The 19,790-nt window shown below is 43.5% G+C and overlaps 1 protein-coding gene across 1 annotated transcript in view; it reads left to right on the forward strand.

The window, feature by feature from the left end:
• The first annotated feature begins 5,799 nt into the window (after positions 1–5,799).
• The window catches only part of LOC115115443 (pleckstrin homology domain-containing family A member 5-like), a 291,617-nt gene continuing 277,626 nt past the window's right edge, over positions 5,800–19,790 (forward strand). Inside the window, 3 exon segments of the mRNA XM_065022294.1 lie at positions 5,800–5,931; positions 6,042–6,118; positions 7,355–7,412. Coding sequence (XP_064878366.1) covers positions 5,840–5,931; positions 6,042–6,118; positions 7,355–7,412 — 227 coding nt within the window. The 5' untranslated portion in view covers positions 5,800–5,839.

Raw genomic sequence — 19,790 nt, forward strand, 5'->3', positions numbered from 1 at the left:
GTGGGAGGTTATGGCCAAGTGAATCTAGTCCAATATGTCCCCGTGCAGCTGGTTGGCTGTGGGAGGTTATGGCCCTATAACCAAATATACTTCTTTAGACATGCCACAGCTCTATCACAAAGTCCTTTCTTTCTTTTTATAGCATATAGTTTATTTGCCGTTTAGTCAGCAACTCTACATAAAATAATTTTCTCTGGATGTGCGCCAGCTCATGTTTTTTATTCAAAGTCCACAATTTTCTGCAGAACTATGGTCAAAATGACTTCAATATTTTATATACCTAGGCAAGTCAGTTACGAACAAATTCTTATTTTCAATGATAGCCTAGGAACAGTTTGTTAACTGCTTTATTCAGGGGATGAATAACAACGCACTAAACACTAGGCTACCTGCCATCAATATTACCTCAGGACTATGATCAAAATGACTTCAATATTACCTCAGGACTATGATCAAAATGACCTCAATATGACCTCAGGACTATGATCAAAATGACCTCAATATTACCTCAGGACTATGGTCAAAATGACCTCAATATTACCTCAGGACTATGATCAAAATGACCTCAATATTACCTCAGGGCTATGATCAAAATGACCTCAATATGACCTCAGGACTATGGTCAAAATGACCTCAATATGGCCCTCAATAAGAGTATTTTATGATCAGAATTATTGCCCATATTATCTGTGGGGTTACAAAGTCATTTTGAGGATATTTGGAATCATTTGACTCTATTATATCGTAATAGGAAATCAGAATGGCCGTAATTCTTATAAAAAAAAATATCCTAAACTTTGAACATCCCACGGAGCACCTTTAAATCCATTATTAAAAAGGGAAAGAATATGGCACCACAACAAACCTGCCAAGAGAGGGCCGCCCACCAAAACTCATGGACCAGGCAAGGAGGGCATTAATCAGAGAGGCAACAAAGAGGCCAAAGATAACCCTGAAGGAGCTGCAAAGCTCCACAGCGGAGATTGGAGCATCTGTCCATAGGACCACTTTAAGCCGTACACTCCTCAGAGCTGGGCTTTACGGAAGAGTGGCCAGAAAAAAGACATTGCTTAAAGAAAAAAATAAGCAAACACTTTTGGTGTTTGCCAAAAGGCATGTGGGAGACTCCCCAAACATATGGAAGAAGGTACTCTGGTCAGATGAGACTAAAATGTAGCTTTTTGGCCATCGAGGAAAATACTACGTCTGGCGCAAACCCAACACCTCTCATCACTCTGAGAACACCATCCCCACAGTGAAGCATGGTGGTGGCAGCATCATGCTGTGGGGATGTTTTCCATCGGCAGGGACTGGGAAACTGGTCAGAATTGAAGAAATGATGGATGGCGCTAAATACAGGGAAATCCTTGAGGGAAACCTGTTTCAGTCTTCCAGAGATTTGAGACTGGGACAGAGGTTCACCTTCCAGCAGGACAATGACCCTAAGCATACTGCTAAAGCAACACTCGAGTGGTATAAGGGGAAACATTTAAATGTCTTGGAATGGCCTAGTCAAAGCGCAGAGCTCAATCCAATTGAGAATCTGTGATATGAATTAAAGATTGCTGTACACCAGCAGAACCAATCCAACTTGAAGGAGCTGGAGCAGTTTTGCCTTGAAGAATGGGCAACAATCCCAGTGGCTAGATGTGGTAAACTTATAGAGCCTTGCAGCTGTAATTGATGAAAAGGTGGTTCTACAAAGTATTGAATTTGGGGGGGTGAATAATTATGCACGCTCAAGTTGTCTGTTTTTTTGTCTTATTTCTGGTATGTTTCACAATAAAAAAATAAACATTTGCATCTTCAAACTGGTAGGCATGTTGTGTAAATAAAATGATACAAAACCCCCCCAAAATCTATTTTAATTCCAGGTTGTAAGGCAACAAAAAAGGAAAAATGCCAAGGGGGGTGAATACTTTCGCAAGCCACTGTATGGCGTATACCCTTCGCTACACAGCTGACTAACAGCAACACTGTTTTTCAAAGTAGATTGTCTTGAGTTAGGCACCATCACCGTGAGTAGCCTATGGCAGGGATCATCAAATAGATTCAGCCGCGGGCCAATTTCTTTCTTCTTGAGTGGATGGTCAGGGGCCCGGACTGTAAAAAATGCAACTTGACTGCAAGAAAGTCAAACAGATACGGTATAATATTTGACTAAAACATAATAGTTTCAAACCTTGCTTCCATTTGTATTCAATCACTTACAGTGCCTTCAGGAAGTATTCATACCACATGACCTATTCCACATTTTTGTTGTGTTACAGTCTGAGTTCAAAATTGATTAAATTAACTTTTTTTTCTCACCCATCTACACACAACACCAAATTGAAAACATGTTTTGAGAAATGTTGCATATGTACTGAACATTAAATACATAATTGTAGTTAGCATTCACATCCCTGAGTCAATACTTTGTAGAAGCACCCATTGGCTAGAGAGAATACCACACGTGGATATGTGCAAAAATTTTTTTTTACCTTTATTTTACTAGGCAAGTCAGTTAAGAACAAATTCTTATTTTCAATGACGGCCTAGGAACAGTGGGTTAACTGCCTGTTCAGGGGCAGAATGACAGATTTTGTACCTTGTCAGCTCAGGGATCTGAACTTGCAACCTTTTGGTTACTAGTCCAATGCTCTAACCACTAGGCTACCCTACCACCCCTGACCATTGTTCTTTTCAAAATTCTTCATGCTCTGTCAAATTGGTTTATGATCATTGCTAGACAGTCCTTTTCAAGTCTTGCCATATATTTTCAAGCAGATTTATGTCAAAACTATAACTTGGACACTCAGGAATATTCACTCTCTTCTTGGTAAGCAACTCCAGAGTAGATTTGGCCTTGTGTTTTAGGTGATTGTCCTGCTGAAGGGTGAATTCATCTCCCTGTATCTGGTGGAAAGCAGACTGAACCAGGTTTTCCTCTTGGATTTGCCCCTGCTTAGCTCCATTCCGTTAATTTTTTTATCCTGAAAAACTCCCAGATTACAAGCATATGCATAACATGATGCAGCCACCACTATGCTTGAAAATATAGAGAGTAGTACTCAGTAATGTTTTGTACTGGATTTGCCCCAAACATAACACCTTGTAATCAGGATAAAATGTTAACTGCTTTATCACATTTGTTGCAAACAGGATGCATATTTTGGAATATTTGTATTCTGTACAGGCTTCCTTCTTTTCACTCTGTGATTTAGGTTAGTATTGTAGAGTAACTACAATGTTGTTGATCCATCCTCAGTTTTCTCCTATCACAGCCGTTAAACTCTGTAACTGTTTTAAAGTCACCATTGACCTCATGGTGAAATCCCTGAAGGGTTTCCTTCCTGTCCAGTAACTGAATTAGGAAGGCCGCCTGTATCTTTGTAGTGACTGGGTGGATTGATACGTCATGCCCTGACCATAGAGAGCTGTTTATTCTCTATGTTGGTTGGGTCGGGGTGTGATTTAGGGTGGGTTATCTAGGGGAATTGTATATCTATGTTGGCCTGATGTGGTTCCCAATCAGAGGCAGCTGTTTATCGTTGTCTCTGATTGGGGATCATATTTAGGTAGCCATTTTCCCATTGTGCTTTGCGGGATCTTGTCTATGTATAGTTGTCTGAGAGCATTATTATAGTTTTGTTTGTTCGCTTTGTTGTTTTTGTTCTTTGAAGTTTTCTATTCCATAATAAAGGATGGAAACATACCACACTGCATCTTGGTCTACTCCTTACGACGGACGTGACATGATACACCATCCAGAGTGTAATTAATAACTTCACCATGCTCAGAGGAATATTCAATGCTTTTTTTATTTTTAGATGGGTAAAAATACCAGAAAATATCTGCTGTTCTGGAAATCTCCCTTGTCTTTGTGGTTGAATCTGTGTTTGACTGAGGGACCTTACGGCAGACTGACTCACCTAATGATGACACAGGGCAGGCTTCCCCAACTGGTGGCCCGCGGGCTGAAAACGTTCTTTTAATTGTAGTTTTTATTGTTGGACATAATCGACTATAAAAACACAAGGAAATAAACACAGAGTGATTTTAATTTTGGGGAATCTGTTCCCATGTTTCCCCATGCATAATATAGAGACATACATCCCCATGCATAATATAGAGACATACATCCCCACGCATAATATAGAGACATACATCCCCACGCATAATGAGACATACATCCCCACGCATAATATAGAGACATACATCCCCACGCATAATATAGAGACATACATCCCCACGCATAATATAGAGACATACATCCCCACGCATAATATAGAGACATACAGAGCCTTCAGGAAGTAAAACCTGACATTTTCCACATTTTCTTGTGTTACAGCCTGCATTTTAAATGAATTAAATAGAGATTTTTTGTGTTACTGGCCTACACACAATACCCCATAATGTCAAAGTGGAATCATGTTTAATATATATATATATATATATATTTATATACACAAATAAAATAAAAAGCTGAAATAAGTATTCAACCCCTTTGTTATGGCAAGCCTAAATTAAGTTCGGGAGTAGAAATGTGCTTAACAAGTGACATAATAAGTTTCTTGGACTCACTCTGTGTGCAATAATAGTGTTTAACATGATTTTTGATTGACTACCTCATCTCTGTATCCCGCACATACAATTATCTGTGCCACTGGAAATGTTATTTAGTAGCCTACTGTAGCATATATATATATATATATCATGTTGCTTCATTGGTCTGAGCTACAGTTTGAATCCAGACCAGATTGATCCCAGTTTGTCAGTCAGAGTAACCACTCACCTCGGTCATTTGTGTTGTAAAAAAGATTGAGCTAATGTCCTCTGTCATGTAAATGTGGTAGAATTGCATGAAATGCGTTTTTAAAAGGCATATTTTCTTCGGACACTAAAACCTAAAATCCCCATATGTGAAAATCCTAACAGTAGCTGTTTTCTACTGTAGCCTGTGTGTGTGTGTGTAGCTGTTTTCTACTGTAGCCTGTGTGTGTGTGTGTAGCTGTTTTCTACTGTAGCCTGTGTGTGTGTGTGTAGCTGTTTTCTACTGTAGCCTGTGTGTGTGTGTGTAGCTGTTTTCTACTGTAGCCTGTGTGTGTGTGTGTGTGTAGCTGTTTTCTACTGTAGCCTGTGTGTGTGTGTGTAGCTGTTTTCTACTGTAGCCTGTGTGTGTGTGTGTAGCTGTTTTCTACTGTAGCCTGTGTGTGTGTGTGTAGCTGTTTTCTACTGTAGCCTGTGCCACATTGCAAACGTTATTATGGTTTTATAACGTTTTTTTTCTTCTCTCTCTTTAACAGTAAATTGACCACGCATCGAATTGAATCTTCGTGCACTGATTTGTTAACAGAAAATGAGGGTGTGCCGGTGGGGGTTCTATGCGTTCCTGACGTTCTTGCAAAGTCAAGCCCACATGCTCATTAGTCAACATCACTTTTTTCATGACTTTGTCAAATAGAAGGAATATATATATATATATATATATATATATTGTAATGAAACAGGCAGGGAGCAGGTTTCGAACCCTCGACCTTTTAGCCCGAGATCCGGCGCGCTATCGACTGTGCCGCAAAAGCATGCTCGTGCGGCAGTCGATTCCCGCGCTTATAAACCCAGGGTCGTGACTATATATATATATATATTTCGTAACGACCCTGGGTTTATATATATATATATATTTACACCCATAGCCTACTCATGGTCGGAGAAAACTCCGACCATACATGCCCCCCCAGAGGTTAGGTTCCCCACTTTTTTTTGTTGCCTCACTACTCCGTCGTTGCCAAGGTTTCCGTGTACGCGCTCCAAGAGCGGAGACGCGCCGCCGCTGAGACTCAATGTCTCTGTAGCCATGGCGGCGGATCTACACCCGGAGTGGATCTCTCGTCTCCCTTCTTCATGGAGTTACGGGGTCACTCGGGACGGACGAGTCTTCTTCATCAAGTAATAATCTATTGGATATTATTCGTGGGTGTATTTGTAATTTTAATTTTAAACTCGGATACACACCAAAATGCGATACGTTTTCACCTTTTTCCCTTTCTCACCAACAGCGAAGAAGCAAAGAGTACAACCTGGTTGCATCCAGTCAGTGGAGAGGCAGTGATAACTGGCCACAGGAAAACTCCAGGTAAAAATGTCACCAAGTTTATATCCATATGCCACCAAGCAATGTTTTTTTTGTTTTGTTTGTTTTGTTGTTGTTTGTTTCAAACAAAATAGATCCAGAGAGACAAAATGGGTTAGTTTATTTTTGTTGTTGTTGATGTATGTGAGTTTAGGTTCGTGTGCTGTGAAACACAGCCGTTAAAACGTTCAGAAGTTGGCATCACACTGGTCATTATGTTAGCTAGCTATAGCTAGCCATCTCAGGTAAACGGAAGGTAAACTTGTCAAATATACATTTGCTTAGTTATGCCTCAACTGTTTTTTTGTCGACACTTCCTCGGCAAAAATAACAGACAAATTATATATATATATATTTATATTCCCCCCTCTCCCTCGAGATTCGGCTACACCTATATGTTAGAATGAGCTACAGTAGCTAGCTGTGTGATGTTACAGTTAGCCAGCAGCTGCTGCACATTATTCAACTAACGTTAGATGAATTCCCAGTATCTTAGACATTAGCTACTGATCTATACACTAGCGACCAGTTTAGAGACGTCGATTTTTTTTCCCGAATTGACAACAGTTCCTAATTTTCTCTCTCTCTATATATATATGGTATATAAAAAAGATAAAAGGTAGTTGTTTCAGGTAGGAATCGTGGTATTTAGATTCTAGAAAGATAAAAAACAAAAAACAACTTTACTTTCATATCACATTCAAAAATAATTTATCAGATGCTAAGTTTGTGATACACAGTTTTTTAACAAGCTTTAATACCTCAGTTGCAGCCAACAGTATTTTTCAGTGACAACACGTTTCTGGTGTTGTTCGGTGTGTTCGGATGCATGCTAAATAGCTCATTAGGAATGTCTTCCGTCTGTCTTCTATAAACACGCGTTGTAGCAACATGACGATATGACCCTGTGGGAGAACTAACACTATATAAAAAAAGTGTATTAATTTAACATTTTGTTTTTTGAAAATAATTTCTCGCTTATATGAATCGGGGATCTTAAGAAAACACCCTTGTACAGAAGACGCCTTCCTCCAATGACTCTCCTGTGTAATCTAATGGAACTGAGAGTCATGCTCAAGGGTTAGCTGCACCCCTACAAAGCATGGCATGCATTTTGACAGCTGGCATCTTGTTAGTTCATTGGCTTACACTCCGTGACTCCGATGATGTGTGTGTGTGTGTCCCGTCTGTTGTGCCTCTTTGTTTATCTGGTGCGGTTATGTGTGTTTCTCCCTATAGATTTACCGACTGGATGGGAGGAGGGATTTTCGTTCGAGGGGGCTCGGTGCTTCATAAAGTGAGTCAGAATTTCACATCACAGCCTCCCTCTCTTTCACATTCAGCAGGTCTTCAGTTGACGCTGCACTTGGAATTAACAATGGACACGCAGTGTATCCCCATTAACAACGGGCACGCAGTGTATCCCCATTAACAACAGACACGCAGTGTATCCCCATTAACAACGGACACGCAGTGTATCCCCATTAACAACGGACACGCAGTGTATCCCCATTAACAACGGACACGCAGTGTATCCCCATTAACAACGGACACGCAGTGTATCCCCTTTAACAACGGACACGCAGTGTATCCCCGTTAACAACGGACACGCAGTGTATCCCCATTAACAACGGACACGCAGTGTATCCCCGTTAACAACGGACACGCAGTGTATCCCCGTTAACAACGGACACGCAGTGTATCCCCGTTAACAACGGACACGCAGTGTATCCCCATTAACAACGGACACGCAGTGTATCCCCATTAACAACGGACACGCAGTGTATCCCCATTAACAACGGACACGCAGTGTATCCCCATTAACAACGGACACGCAGTGTATTCCCCATTAACAACGGACACGCAGTGTATCCCCATTAACAACGGACACGCAGTGTATCCCCATTAACAACGGACACACAGTGTATCCCCATTAACAACGGACACGCAGTGTATCCCCATTAACAACGGACACGCAGTGTATCCCCATTAACAACGGACACACAGTGTATCCCCATTAACAACGGACACGCAGTGTATCCCCATTAACAACGGACACGCAGTGTATCCCCATTAACAACGGACACGCAGTGTATCCCCATTAACAACGGACACGCAGTGTATCCCCATTAACAACGGACACACGTTTATGAAGTAAAGGTTGCCCACACTTCAGAGCAAGTCACACTGTCACTGTCTAACAAGGTGGTGAGATGTTGGGTCTCAGTGACCTTTCTCTGAACAGGCTTTTAGCCCACTTGTTAGGGCTTTGTCTCTCCCTCAGTCAGCCGACCTCTCAGTTAAGTACCTTTTCCCTTCTTATCCAAATCAAATCAAATCAAATTTTATTTGTCACATACACATGGTTAGCAGATGTTAATGCGAGTGTAGCGAAATGCTTGTGCTTCTAGTTCCGACAATGCAGTGATAACCAACAAGTAATCTAACTAACAATTCCAAAACTACTGTCTTATACACAGTGTAAGGGGATAAAGAATATGTACATAAGGATATATGAATGAGTGATGGTACAGAGCAGCATACAGTAGATGGTATCGAGTACAGTATATACATATGAGATGAGAATGTAGACAAAGTAAACAAAGTGGCATAGTTAAAGTGGCTAGTGATACATGTATTACATAAGGATGCAGTCGATGATGTAGAGTACAGTATATACGTATGCATATGGGATGAAAGCTGGGATGAAATGTGTTTCGTTACGCTCGCATTATATCAGCAAACCTCTGTTTATGCTTTGTTTGAACACATTGCTTTTCAGTTGTTGCTCCAAATGTCACCCAGAGCCAATATCTATAGTTCTGGTAAATCCCAACCTAACCTGGCCAGGCCTTGCCTTGTAAGAACAACATGTAGGGAATCAATGGCTCTTCTATCATAGCTGGGAACCTTTATTCTTTTATTTGCATGGTTTATCAGCAAAGTTAATTATTACATCGTCTTTATGAGAGCTGTGTGTGTGTGTGTGTGTGTGTGTGTGTGTGTGTGTGTGTGTGTGTGTGTGTGTGTGTGTGTGTGTGTGTGTGTGTCAGTCAGTGTGTCTTTGTACAAATAGACTGGTGGGCTGTGGAAATGACATTTTGTCTCCTTTCAAATCAATTTGTCATTCATATGGTGCCCTGTTGGAAAGCAATGCTAAGCTTAACACGTGCCATGTTTTCCCTTCTAAGATGAACTATGAAGTGTTTATAACGACACTGGTTATGACTGAGGGTGTCATAAGTGATGTCATAACCTAACCTTGTGCACAAAATTGCTGCAATCTAGGCTATGTCACAACACATGAGTCATGTATTGAGTAGGCAATGACATACATCCTTTCCTTTCCTCAGAATCTTAGTGCGATTGTGTGTGTGTGTGTGTGCATGTGTGTGTGTGTATGCACATGTCACTGTGAGTAAGTAGGGTATTGCAGTGGACGTCTCTCTTGTCCAATAAGACATACAAACAGGATTTTCTCTTCTTTGACATGTTGCCCTGTGTGTTTGGACTACATTGATGGTGTGAGGACCAGGTTAACCTTGAGAGAGGACAAAGTGATGTTTTTCGGCATCATATTTCACATCATGAATTGTTTCTCCCTTCCCTGACCTGTCTCCATCCTTTTGTTTCATGACGGTCTGTGTTTATCTTGTTCCCTTCCTCTTGCTTCATGGCTTCCTTATATGGAATCAGAACGGTCAAAGCATCATATTTTACATAATGTAATGGCGTTCCTACTCCCCCTGTGGCATTCCGAATTTTTTAATTTAAATACTTGTGTACTTACCCCTTTGTCTCCCCAATTTTGTGATTTCCAATTGGTAGTTACAGGCTTGAGCCATTGCTGCAACTCCCCTTCTGACTCGGGAGAGGTCGAGAGCCACGACCCTGCCAAGCTGCACTGATCGCTTAACCCGGAAGCTAGCGGCACCAATGTGTCGGAGGAAACACCTTCCAGCTGGCGACCAAAGTCAGCTTGCAGATGCCCAGCCCGCCACAAGGAGTCGCTAGAGTGCGGTGGGACAAGGAAATCCCGGCCAGCCAAACCCGGACGACGCTGGGCCTATTGTGCACCACCTCATGGGTCTCCCGGTCACGGCCAGCTGTGACACAGCCTGGGTTCGAACCTTGTTCTGTAGTGATGCTTCAAGCACTGCGATGCTATGCCTTAGATCACTGCGCCGCTATGCCTTAGATCACTGCGCCGCTATGCCTTAGATCACTGCGCCGCTATGCCTTAGATCACTGCGCCACTATGCCTTAGATCACTGCGCCGCTATGCCTTAGATCACTGCGCCGCTATGCCTTAGATCACTGCGCCGCTATGCCTTAGATCACTGCGCCGCTATGCCTTAGATCACTGCGCCGCTATGCCTTAGATCACTGCGCCACTCAGGAGGTCCTGCTCTGTGGTGTTATGATGGTCAGAAATATGCCTACATGGTCATAAGGACAGTCATCTTCTTTCACATGTAATGTTTTTTTCCCTCTTTGTCCAGTGCTCCTTTCGTTGTGCTGTGTGTGTGTGCTGTGTGTGTGTGTGCTGTGTGTGTGTGTGTGCTGTGTGTGTGTGCTGTGTGTGTGTGTGTGTGTGTGCTGTGTGTGTGTGTGTTTTTGCTTCCCTTTCCTCCTGCTCCATGGCAGTCTCATACAGAATTAGAGATCATCATTGTAGACTGCACCGATTCATTGTACCGAGTTTGTTACAAAGGAGACAGTATTCACTATTGTCTCACTGTCTTTCTAAGGGAGATGTCTTGGAGATAGACGACTGAGCTTATTTGGGTCACTCCCTACTTGTGTGAGCTATGGATGGCAGTACCCTAACACTACTACTACTCTAACCAACCTTCCAGAATACACGGATGCTTCTAGATAAGAGATTGAAAAAGGAGAACCAGGGAAAAAAAGAGAAATGGAATCTTGTTTTCTCACATCCAATACTTCAGCAGTTCTCTCCTGTCTTGTATTTCCTCATGAATTACATACAATGCAAATGGAAGGCTGCCAGAAGAGGAGGCAGCGTTAGAACAGAGGCAGTTATTTGATATTTCCAGCATAGACTACTAGGCTAACCAACTAGTGTAAAACAGATGGATGTGTGTTTCATTAATTGAAGGCTATTTGTGGCAACACTCCTAACATGGCTACTTATGTGGTGAGATTGTAGTCTTCTTAAATAGATATATATTGTTTACATACACAGAAAATACAGGGCGAATGGTGGCTCTCCAGTGGATAGCTGCTGTCCTTACAAGCTCCTGACCAATTCTGCTATTTAGTGTGTTTCAAAAATGAATAGGAAGGGGTGGCGCAGTGGTCTAAGGCACTGTATCACAGTGCTAGCTGGACCTCCCGTTGCTCCATGGACCTCCCGGTCGCTGCCAACTGCGACAGAGCCTGGGCTCAAACCCAGAGTCTCTGGTGGCACGATGCAGTGCCCTAGATCACTGCAGTGCCCTAGACCACTGCTCCACCAGAGACCCTGGGCTCACCAGGTCTCTCACCAGAGACCCTGGGCTTTGTCTTTGTGTTACAGTGCCTTGCGAAAGTATTCGGCCCCTTTGAACTTTGCGACCTTTTGCCACATTTCAGGCTTCAAACATAAAGATATAAAACTGTATTTTTTTTGTGAAGAATCAACAACAAGTGGGACACAATCATGAAGTGGAACGACATTTATTGGATATTTCAAACTTTTTGAACAAATCAAAAACTGAAAAATTGGGCGTGCAAAATTATTCAGCCCCCTTAAGTTAATACTTTGTAGCGCCACCTTTTGCTGCGATTACAGCTGTAAGTCACTTGGGGTATGTCTCTATCAATTTTGCATATCGAGAGACTGAAATGTTTTCCCATTCCTCCTTGCAAAACAGCTCGAGCTCAGTGAGGTTGGATGGAGAGCATTAGTGAACAGCAGTTTTCAGTTCTTTCCACAGATTCTCGATTGGATTCAGGTCTGGACTTTGACTTGGCCATTCTAACACCTGGATATGTTTATTTTTGAACCATTCCATTGTAGATTTTGCTTTATGTTTTGGATCATTGTCTTGTTGGAAGACAAATCTCCGTCCCAGTCTCAGGTCTTTTGCAGACTCCATCAGGTTTTCTTCCAGAATGGTCCTGTATGGCTCCATCCATCTTCCCATCAATTTTAACCATCTTCCCTGTCCCTGCTGAAGAAAAGCAGCCCCAAACCAGGATGCTGCCACCACCATGTTTGACAGTGGGGATGGTGTGTTAAGGGTGATGAGCTGTGTTGCTTTTACGCCAAACATAACGTTTTGCATTGTTGCCAAAAAGTTCAATTTCGGTTTCATCTGACCAGAGCACCTTCTTCCACATGTTTGGTGTGTCTCCCAGGTGGCTTGTGGCAAACTTTAAACGACACTTTTTATGGATATCTTTAAAAAATGGCTTTCTTCTTGCCACTCTTCCATAAAGGCCAGATTTGTGCAATATACGACTGATTGTTGTCCTATGGACAGAGTCTCCCACCTCAGCTGTAGATCTCTGCAGTTCATCCAGAGTGATCATGGGCCTCTTGGCTGCATCTCTGATCAGTCTTCTCCTTGTATGAGCTGAAAGTTTAGAGGGACGGCCAGGTCTTGGTAGATTTGCAGTGGTCTGATACTCCTTCCATTTCAATATTATCGCTTGCACAGTGCTCCTTGGGATGTTTAAAGCTTGGGAAATCTTTTTGTATCCAAATCCGGCTTTAAACTTCTTCACAACAGTATCTCGGACCTGCCCTGGTGTGTTCCTTGTTCTTCATGATGCTCTCTGCGCTTTTAACGGACCTCTGAGACTATCACAGTGCAGGTGCATTTATACGGAGACTTGATTACACACAGGTGGATTGTATTTCTCATCATTAGTCATTTAGGTCAACATTGGATCATTCAGAGATCCTCACTGAACTTCTGGAGAGAGTTTGCTGCACTGAAAGTAAAGGGGCTGAATAATTTTGCACGCCCAATTTTTCAGTTTTTGATTTGTTAAAAAAGTTTGACATATCCGATAAATGTCGTTCCACTTCATGATTGTGTCCCACTTGTTGTTGATTCTTCACAAAAAAATACAGTTTTATATCTTTATGTTTGAAGCCTGAAATGTGGCAAAAGGTCGCAGAGTTCAAGGGGGCCGAATACTTTCGCAAGGCACTGTAGTTGGTCAGGGCGAGAGTTGGGGTGGGCAGTCTTTGTTCATTTTTCTAGGTTGTGTTTGTGTTTGGCCTGGTATGGTTCTCAATCAGAGGCAGGTGTCGTTCGTTGTCTCTGATTGAGAATCATACTTAGGTAGCTTTTTCCCACCTGTGTTTTGTGGGTGAATATTTTCCGTTTCAGTGTTTGCACCATTCGGGACTGTTTCGGTTTTCATTTTGATTCTCTTGTTCTTTTGTATTTTGTATTCATTCTCATTAAAAGACATTATGGATACGTACCACGCTGCGCATTGGTCCGATCTCTCCTACTCCTCCTCAGTAGAGGAAGAGGAATATCGTTACACCACCCTTTGCCTTGATGACATCTTTGCACACTCTTGGCATTCTTTCAACCAGCTTCACCTGGAATACTTTTCCAACAGTCTTGAATGAGTTCCCACATATGCTGAGCACTTGTTGGCTGCTTTTCCTTCCCTCTGCGGTCCAACTCATCCCAAACCATCTCAATTGGGTTGAGGTCAGGTGATTGTAGAAGCCAGGTCATCTGATGCTGCACTCCATCACTCTCCTTCTTGGTGAAATAGCCCTTACACAGCCTGGAGGTGTTTTAGGTCATTGTCCTGTTGAGAAACAAATGATAGTCCCACTAAGCGCAAACCAGATGGGATGGCATATCGCTGCAGAATGCTGTGGTAGCCATGCTGGTTAAGTGTGCCTTCAATTCTAAACAAATCACAGTCAGTGTCACCAGCAAAGCACCCCCACAGTCTACACCTGTAGTTAATGAAGCATTTGACAAATAAATTAGATTTGAATGAATACTTGTCCTTTATATAACGTGTTTATAAACAAGACCAAATGTAAATAATGGAAGTACGCCATACAGTAAGTCTTCAGGCTATTACACATTGACTGAGAGAAAAGTATGTTGAGGGAAGAGAAAACGAGCAAGAGGAAAGTAGCCCAAACTGAACGCATCTAACTTAGGGCTGATCTAATTCACCTAGGGCTGATCTAATTCACCCAGGGCTGATCTAATTCACCCTGGGCTGATCTAATTCACCTAGGGCTGATCTAATTCACCTAGGGCTGATCTAATTCACCTAGGGCTGATCTAATTCACCTAGGGCTGATCTAATTCACTTAGGGCTGATCTAATTCACCTAGGGCTGATCTAATTCACCTAGGGCTGATCTAATTCACCCAGGCCTGATCTAATTCACCTAGGGCTGATCTAATTCACCTAGGGCTGATCTAATTCACCCAGGGCTGATCTAATTCACCTAGGGCTGATCTAATTCACCTAAGGCTGATCTAATTCACCTAGGGCTGATCTTATTCACCACAACTTCCGGCGCCGACTGAGATGGCCGCCTCGCTTCGCGTTCCTAGGAAACTATGCAGTTTTTTGTTTTTTTACGTGTTATTTCTTACATTAGTACCCCAGGTCATCTTAGGTTTCATTACATACAGTCGAGAAGAACTACTGAATATAAGATCAGCGTCAACTCACCATCAGTACGACCAAGAATATGTTTTCCGCGACGCGGATCCGGTGTTCTGCCTTACAAACAGGACAACGGAATGGATCGCATGCAGCGACCCAAGGAAACGACTCCGAAAAAGAGGGAAACGAGGCGGTGTTCTGGTCAGACTCCGAAAAAGGGCACATCGCGCACCACTCCCCAGCATTCTTCTTGCCAATGTCCAGTCTCTTGACAACAAGGTTGACGAAACCGAGCAAGGGTAGCATTCCAGAGGGACATCAGAGACTGCAACGTTCTCTGCTTCACGGAAACATGGCTTACTGGGAAGACGCTATCCAATGCGGTGCAGCCAACGGGTTTCTCCACGCATCGCGCCGACAGAAACAAACATCTTTCTGGTAAGAAGAGTGGCGGGGCGTATGCCTCATGACTAACGAGACATGGTGTGATGAAGGAAACATACAGGAACTCAAATCCTTCTGTTCACCTGATTTAGAATTCCTCACAATCAAATGTAGACCGCATTATCTTCCAAGAGAATTCTCTTCGATTATAATCACAGCCGTATATATCCCCCAAGCAGACACATCGATGGCTCTGAACGAACTTTATTTAACTCTTTGCAAACTGAAACCATTTATCCGGAGGCTGCATTCATTGTAGCTGGGGATTTTAACAAAGCTAATCTGAAAACAAGACTCCCTAAATTTTATCAGCATATCGATTGCGCAACCAGGGTGGTAAAACCTTGGATCATTGTTACTCTAACTTCCATGACGCATATAAGGCCCTGCCCCGCCCCCTTTCGGAAAAGCTGACCACGACTCCATTTTGCTGATCCCTGCCTACAGGCAGAAACTAAAACAAGAGGCTCCCACACTGAGGTCTGTCCAACGCTGGTCAGACCAAGCTGACTCCACACTCCAAGACTGCTTCCATCACGTGGACTGGGACATGTTTCGTATTGCGTCAGATGGAAATATTGACGAATACGCTGATTCGGTGTGAGAGTTCATTAGAACGTGCGTCGAAGATGTCGTTCCCATAGCAACGATAAAAACATTCCCAAACCAGAAACCGTGGATTGATGGCAGCATTCGTGAAACTGAAAGCGCGAACCACTGCTTTTAATCAGGGCAAGGTGTCTGGTAACATGTCCGAATATAAACAATGCAGCTATTCCCTCCGCAAGGCTATTAAACAAGCTAAGCGTCAGTACAGAGACAAAGTGGAATCTCAATTCAATGGCTCAGACACAAGAGGCATGTGGCAGGGTCTACAGTCAATCACGGACTACAAGAAGAAACCCAGCCCAGTCACGGACCAGGATGTCTTGCTCCCAGGCAGACTAAATAACTTTTTGCCCGCTTTGAGGACAATACAGTGCCACTGACACGGCCTGCAACGAAAACATGCGGTCTCTCCTTCACTGCAGCCGAGGTGAGTAAGACATTTAAACGTGTTAACCCTCGCAAGGCTGCAGGCCCAGACGGCATCCCCATCCGCGCCCTCAGAGCATGCGCAGACCAGCTGGCCAGTGTGTTTACGGACATATTCAATCAATCCCTATACCAGTCTGCTGTTCCCACATGCTTCAAGAGGGCCACCATTGTTCCTGTTCCCAAGAAAGCTAAGGTAACTGAGCTAAACGACTACCGCCCGTAGCACTCACTTCCGTCATCATGAAGTGCTTTGAGAGACTAGTCAAGGACCATATCACCTCCACCCTACCTGACACCCTAGACCCACTCCAATTTGCTTACCGCCCAAATAGGTCCACAGACGATGCAATCTCAACCACACTGCACACTGCCCTAACCCACCTGGACAAGAGGAATACCTATGTGAGAATGCTGTTCATCGACTACAGCTCGGCATTCAACACCATAGTACCCTCCAAGCTCGTCATCAAGCTCGAGACCCTGGGTCTCGACCCCGCCCTGTGCAACTGGGTACTGGACTTCCTGACGGGCCGCCCCCAGGTGGTGAGGGTAGGCAACAACATCTCCTCCCCGCTGATCCTCAACACGGGGCCCCCTGAAGGGTGCGTTCTGAGCCCTCTCCTGTACTCCCTGTTCACCCACGACTGCGTGGCCACGCACGCCTCCAACTCAATCATCAAGTTTGCGGACGACACAACAGTGGTAGGCTTGATTACCAACAACGACGAGACGGCCTACAGGGAGGAGGTGAGGGCCCTCGGAGTGTGGTGTCAGGAAAATAACCTCACACTCAACGTCAACAAAACTAAGGAGATGATTGTGGACTTCAGGAAACAGCAGAGGGAACACCCCCCTATCCACATCGATGGATCAGTAGTGGAGAGGGTAGCAAGTTTTAAGTTCCTCGGCATACACATCACAGACAAACTGAATTGGTCCACTCACACTGACAGCGTCGTGAAGAAGGCGCAGCAGCGCCTCTTCAACCTCAGGAGGCTGAAGAAATTCGGCTTGTCACCAAAATTACTCACAAACTTCTACAGATGCACAATCGAGAGCATCCTGGCGGGCTGTATCACCGCCTGGTACGGCAACTGCTCCGCCCTCAACCGTAAGGCTCTCCAGAGGGTAGTGAGGTCTGCACAACGCATCACCGGGGCAAACTACCTGCCCTCCAGGACACCTACACCACCCGATGTTACAGGAAGGCCATAAAGATCATCAAGGACATCAACCACCCGAACCACTGCCTGTTCACCCCGCTATCATCCAGAAGGCGAGGTCAGTACAGGTGCATCAAAGCTGGGACCGAGAGACTGAAAAACAGCTTCTATCTCAAGGCCATCACTGTTAAACAGCCACCACTAACATTGAGTGGCTGCTGCCAACACACTGTCATTGACACTGACCCAACTCCAGCCACTTTAATAATGGGAATTGATGGGAAATGATGTAAATATATCACTAGCCACTTTAAACAATGCTACCTTATATAATGTTACTTACCCTACATTATTCATCTCATATGCATACGTATATACTGTACTCTAGATCATCGACTGCATCCTTATGTCACTAGCCACTTTAACTATGCCACTTTGTTTACTTTGTCTACATACTCATCTCATATGTATATACTGTACTCGATACCATCTACTGTATGCTGCTCTGTACCATCACTCATTCATATATCCTTATGTACATATTCTTTATCCCCTTACACTGTGTATAAGACAGTAGTTTTGGAATTGTTAGTTAGATTACTTGTTGGTTATCACTGCATTGTCGGAACTAGAAGCACAAGCATTTCGCTACACTCGCATTAACATCTGCTAACCATGTGTATGTGACAAATACAATTTGATTTGATTTGATTTGAAGGGCTGATCTAATTCACCCAGGGCTGATCTAATTCACCTAGGGCTGATCTAAATCACCTAGGGCTGATCTAATTCACCTAGGGCTGATCTAATTCACCTAGGGCTGATCTAATTCACCTAGGGCTGATCTAAATCACCCAGGGCTGATCTAATTCACCTAGGGCTGATCTAATTCACCTAGGGCTGATCTAATTCACCTAGGGCTGATCTAAATCACCTAGGGCTGATCTAATTCACCTAGGGCTGATCTAATTCACCTAGGGCTGATCTAATTCACCTAGGGCTGATCTAATTCACCCAGGGCTGATCTTATTCACCTAGGGCTGATCTAATTCACCTAGGGCTGATCTAATTCACCTAGGGCTGATCTAATTCATCTAGGGCTGATCTTATTCACCTAGGGCTGATCTAAATCACCCAGGGCTGATCTAATTCACCTAGGGCTGATCTAATTCACCTAGGGCTGATCTAATTCACCTAGGGCTGATCTAAATCACCTAGGGCTGATCTAATTCACCTAGGGCTGATCTAATTCACCTAGGCTGGGCTGATCTAATTCACCTAGGGCTGATCTTATTCACCTAGGGCTGATCTAATTCACCTAGGGCTGATCTAATTCACCCAGGGCTGATCTAATTCACCTAGGGCTGATCTAATTCACCTAGGGCTGATCTAATTCACCTAGGGCTGATCTAATTCACCTAGGGCTGATCTAATTCACCTAGGGCTGATCTAATTCACCTAGGGCTGATCTAATTCACCTAGGGCTGATCTAATTCACCTAGGGCTGATCTAAACCTAGGGCTCATTCACCAGGGCTGATCTAAATCACCTAGGGCTGATCTAATTCACCTAGGGCTGATCTAATTCACCTAGGGCTGATCTAATTCACCCAGGGCTGATCTTATTCACCTAGGGCTGATCTAATTCACCTAGGGCTGATCTAATTCACCTAGGGCTGATCTAATTCACCCAGGGCTGATCTTATTCACCTAGGGCTGATCTAATTCACCTAGGGCTGATCTAATTCACCTAGGGCTGATCTAATTCATCTAGGGCTGATCTTATTCACCCAGGGCTGATCTAATTCACCTAGGGCTGATCTAATTCACCTAGGGCTGATCTAAATCACCCAGGGCTGATCTAATTCACATAGTGCTGATCTAATTCACTTCTAAATCACCTAGGGCTGATCTAATTCACATCTAAATCACCTAGGGCTGATCTAATTCAGATCTAAATCACCTAGGGCTGATCTAATTCACATCTAAATCACCTAGGGCTGATCTAATTCACATCTAAATCACCTTTTGGCTGATCTATTTCACATCTAAATCACCTAGGGGCAGATTGAATTCACACCTAAATCACCTAGGTCTGATCTAATTCACATCTAAATCACCTAGGGCTGATCTAATTCACATCTAAATCACCTAGGGCTGATCTAATTCACATCTAAATCACCTAGGGCTGATCTAATTCACATCTAAATCACCTAGGGCTGATCTAATTCAGATCTAAATCACCTAGGGCTGATCTAATTCACAAAAATGACACGTGCAATATCCATATCGCAAGAGATCCATATCGCATGCAATATTTTGAAGTGCCGTTCACTTATAGTTCACTCCGTTTGTCGTCTTTCCCACTCTCCTCTTGCATCTGCTTCCCCCACACACCAAGCCCGGCCACCCACCC

Source organism: Oncorhynchus nerka, linkage group LG9a (genome assembly GCF_034236695.1).
Source record: "Oncorhynchus nerka isolate Pitt River linkage group LG9a, Oner_Uvic_2.0, whole genome shotgun sequence".
NCBI classification, from domain to species: Eukaryota; Metazoa; Chordata; class Actinopteri; order Salmoniformes; family Salmonidae; genus Oncorhynchus; species Oncorhynchus nerka.